Genomic DNA, 2,493 nt, shown 5'->3' with positions numbered 1-2,493 from the left:
GAGTTGGATAAGTGAGAAAAGGCGTTTTTATTCCATTGGATTCCTCGAAAATGAAGCCTGATGTGGGCCATATTGAATGAGCTTTATTCCGCTCAGACTCAGATACTCCAAGTATGGACTTGGGGGTCATGTTGTACATTGAGACCCCCGTTTTCGGTGAGGGTAAAAAAAATCCCTTCATGCATTCTTAAAGGCCTTCTTGCTACCATATATGGTCAATGACCCAAACCATGGACGAGCATGGTAGTTAAGAACAAGTGGGATTTATCATCACCGATTACTTATCACTATGTGTAGGACCAGTGTCACATGTTTAATAAATCTGGATTTTTTTTAACTTGCACGCATAATAAATTTTATGGGTATGGCAGAATTTAGAACCTTTTCTACACACGGTTTGATAAATGAGACCCCAGGTCTACTTTCCTTCACCTGCGTAATATTGTCAAAATTAGGAATATCCTGTTTCAAGTGATGCTGAAAAACTATGTTCTCTTCTGCAAGAGTCTTAAGACTTCCGACACCTGCCATACTGTCACCAGACAGACACACATAATATATCCAGTTAGTTTCCACATCAAGAAACAAAGAAAGAAAGTCGTGACACATCTTAACAGAAATACTAATTTGTACAGTAAACTTTTTCATCGGACTAAGTTCTCCTGGTGTTATAGATACATGGTTGTGCCATCTGCATAACTATGACTATGACCTTTCATTTCAATAAGGAGGGATCTCTAGTGCGACAGTGTCATAGGAATAGATCTCAGATGGATACCCATGGAGGGTAAGGGATAAGGAGGATAAGGGCTGTGCAATAGACAGCCTCGGAACAACTCCACTTCCTCCTATTGGTCACTAGTATCCTGGGAACTAGAGTTGCCATCTTGCGAATTTGGATCAAGAGTCTGTGAAGTACTGGGAAGTGGGAGGTTTGATACATAACTGTGCACCAGAGTAACTACCAACAGAGTAGTCCCTGTCAGGAAGTGGAGTGGTTAGGATTATTTCTCAGTTTTCTATTTATTTTTTTCAAGAAGCTGACAGAGGAGCAGATCTCTGAAGATGGAGACCACGGATGAAGCAGACCTCTGTTTTCCACAGCTCTTCAACAGCTCATGCAAAAAGCCAATGTCTACTCATTCTGAACTTATGCTCCTTCACATCGTGCTGTCCTCCATCTCTGTGCTGACTGTGGTTCTCAATCTGCTCGTCATCATCTCAATCTCTCACTTCAGGCAGAGATGAACTTTTTTACAGCTTCTGTAGATTTTAAGACTGTTTATGAAGAGGCAGAGAATGATTTGGGTTGTTGTTTTATTTAAACATAAAGATTTACTTATGTCTTTGTGTCTTGCAGGAGGCTCCACACTCCCACCAACATCCTCCTCCTCTCCCTAGCTGTCTCGGACTTTCTCGTTGGCCTCCTGTTGTTGCCCAGAGAAATCACCCGGAACACAGCCTGCTGGTTTCTCGGTGATCACCTGTGTGCTTTGTATAATTATATATCCTTCATTGTTACCTCTGCCTCAATAGGCAACATGGTGCTCATATCAGTTGACCGCTATGCTGCAATTTGTGTCCCCATGCACTACTCCTCCAGAGTCACAGAGAGAAGGGTTCAATTCTGTGTTTGTCTGTGTTGGCTCTGTTCTGTTTTCCTTAGCAGCTTCATTGTAAAGGACGACCTGAATCAACCAGGTTTGAACAACTCCTGCTACGGTGAATGTCTTAATGTCGTCAACTACATTTCAGGAATCCTTGACCTTGTTTTGTCTTTTGTTATTCCAGTAACTGTCATCATAGTTCTATACATGAGAGTCTTTGTTGTGGCTGTCTCTCAGGCTCGTGCCATGCGCTCTCATGTCACAGCCATCACACTCCAGGTTTCAGTGACTCTAACAACAAGGAAATCTGAGCTTAAAGCAGCCAGGACTCTTGGTGTTGTCGTAGTTGTGTTTCTAATATGTTTTTGTCCATATTACTGTGTTGCTCTCAGTAATATAAACTTGATCAGTAGATCAGCTGCGGCTTTTGTCTTGTATCTCTTCTATTTCAACTCTTGTCTAAACCCTTTAATCTATGCACTGTTTTACCCCTGGTTTAGAAAAGCTATTAAACTCATTGTTACTCTGCAGATTCTACAGCCTGGCTCCAGCGAGGCCAACATAATGTAGAGCTTGTGTGTGTGTGTGTGTGTGTGTACTTGTACAGCTATCTTTCTGAGCACCAGCTTAAGTTTTATACCATTACATTGAGGACATTTGTGAAAAATGAGGACACTTTGGCCAGTCCTCACTTTTTTGGCCTCACCTTTTGGTTGTTTTGAAGGTTAAAACTCAGTTTTAGGGTAAAGGTTACAATAAGGTTATAGTTAGGGTTAAACATTTAGTTGAGATGGTTAGGGTTGGGGATAGGGTTAAGCAGCTAGGGAATGCATTATGAGACATAATGAGTGTCCTCACAAAGATGGCCATACAAACGTGTCTGTGT

The 2,493-nt window shown here is 41.7% G+C and overlaps 1 protein-coding gene across 1 annotated transcript; it reads left to right on the top strand.

Annotated features, from left to right (window-relative positions):
* Positions 1–1,065: 1,065 nt before the first annotated feature.
* On the top strand, positions 1,066–2,177 carry LOC125017839 (trace amine-associated receptor 13c-like). Its single transcript, XM_047601353.1, has 2 exons — positions 1,066–1,238; positions 1,361–2,177. Exons 1-2 carry the CDS (start codon positions 1,066–1,068, stop codon positions 2,175–2,177), a joined length of 990 nt encoding a protein of 329 aa, XP_047457309.1.
* The last annotated feature ends 316 nt before the right edge of the window (positions 2,178–2,493 follow it).

This window comes from Mugil cephalus, chromosome 12 (assembly GCF_022458985.1).
Source record: "Mugil cephalus isolate CIBA_MC_2020 chromosome 12, CIBA_Mcephalus_1.1, whole genome shotgun sequence".
Lineage (NCBI taxonomy): Eukaryota > Metazoa > Chordata > Actinopteri > Mugiliformes > Mugilidae > Mugil > Mugil cephalus.
This window is presented reverse-complemented; position numbering and strand designations above follow the sequence as displayed.

Excerpts from the sequence above, each read along its gene's own strand:
- LOC125017839 (XM_047601353.1), top strand. The coding sequence starts at position 1,066 with ATGGAGACCACGGATGAAGCAGACCTCTGTTTTCCACAGCTCTTCAAC. Across the intron at positions 1,239-1,360 it reads ATCTCAATCTCTCACTTCAG|GAGGCTCCACACTCCCACCA; the intron begins GCAGAGATGAAC and ends TGTGTCTTGCAG.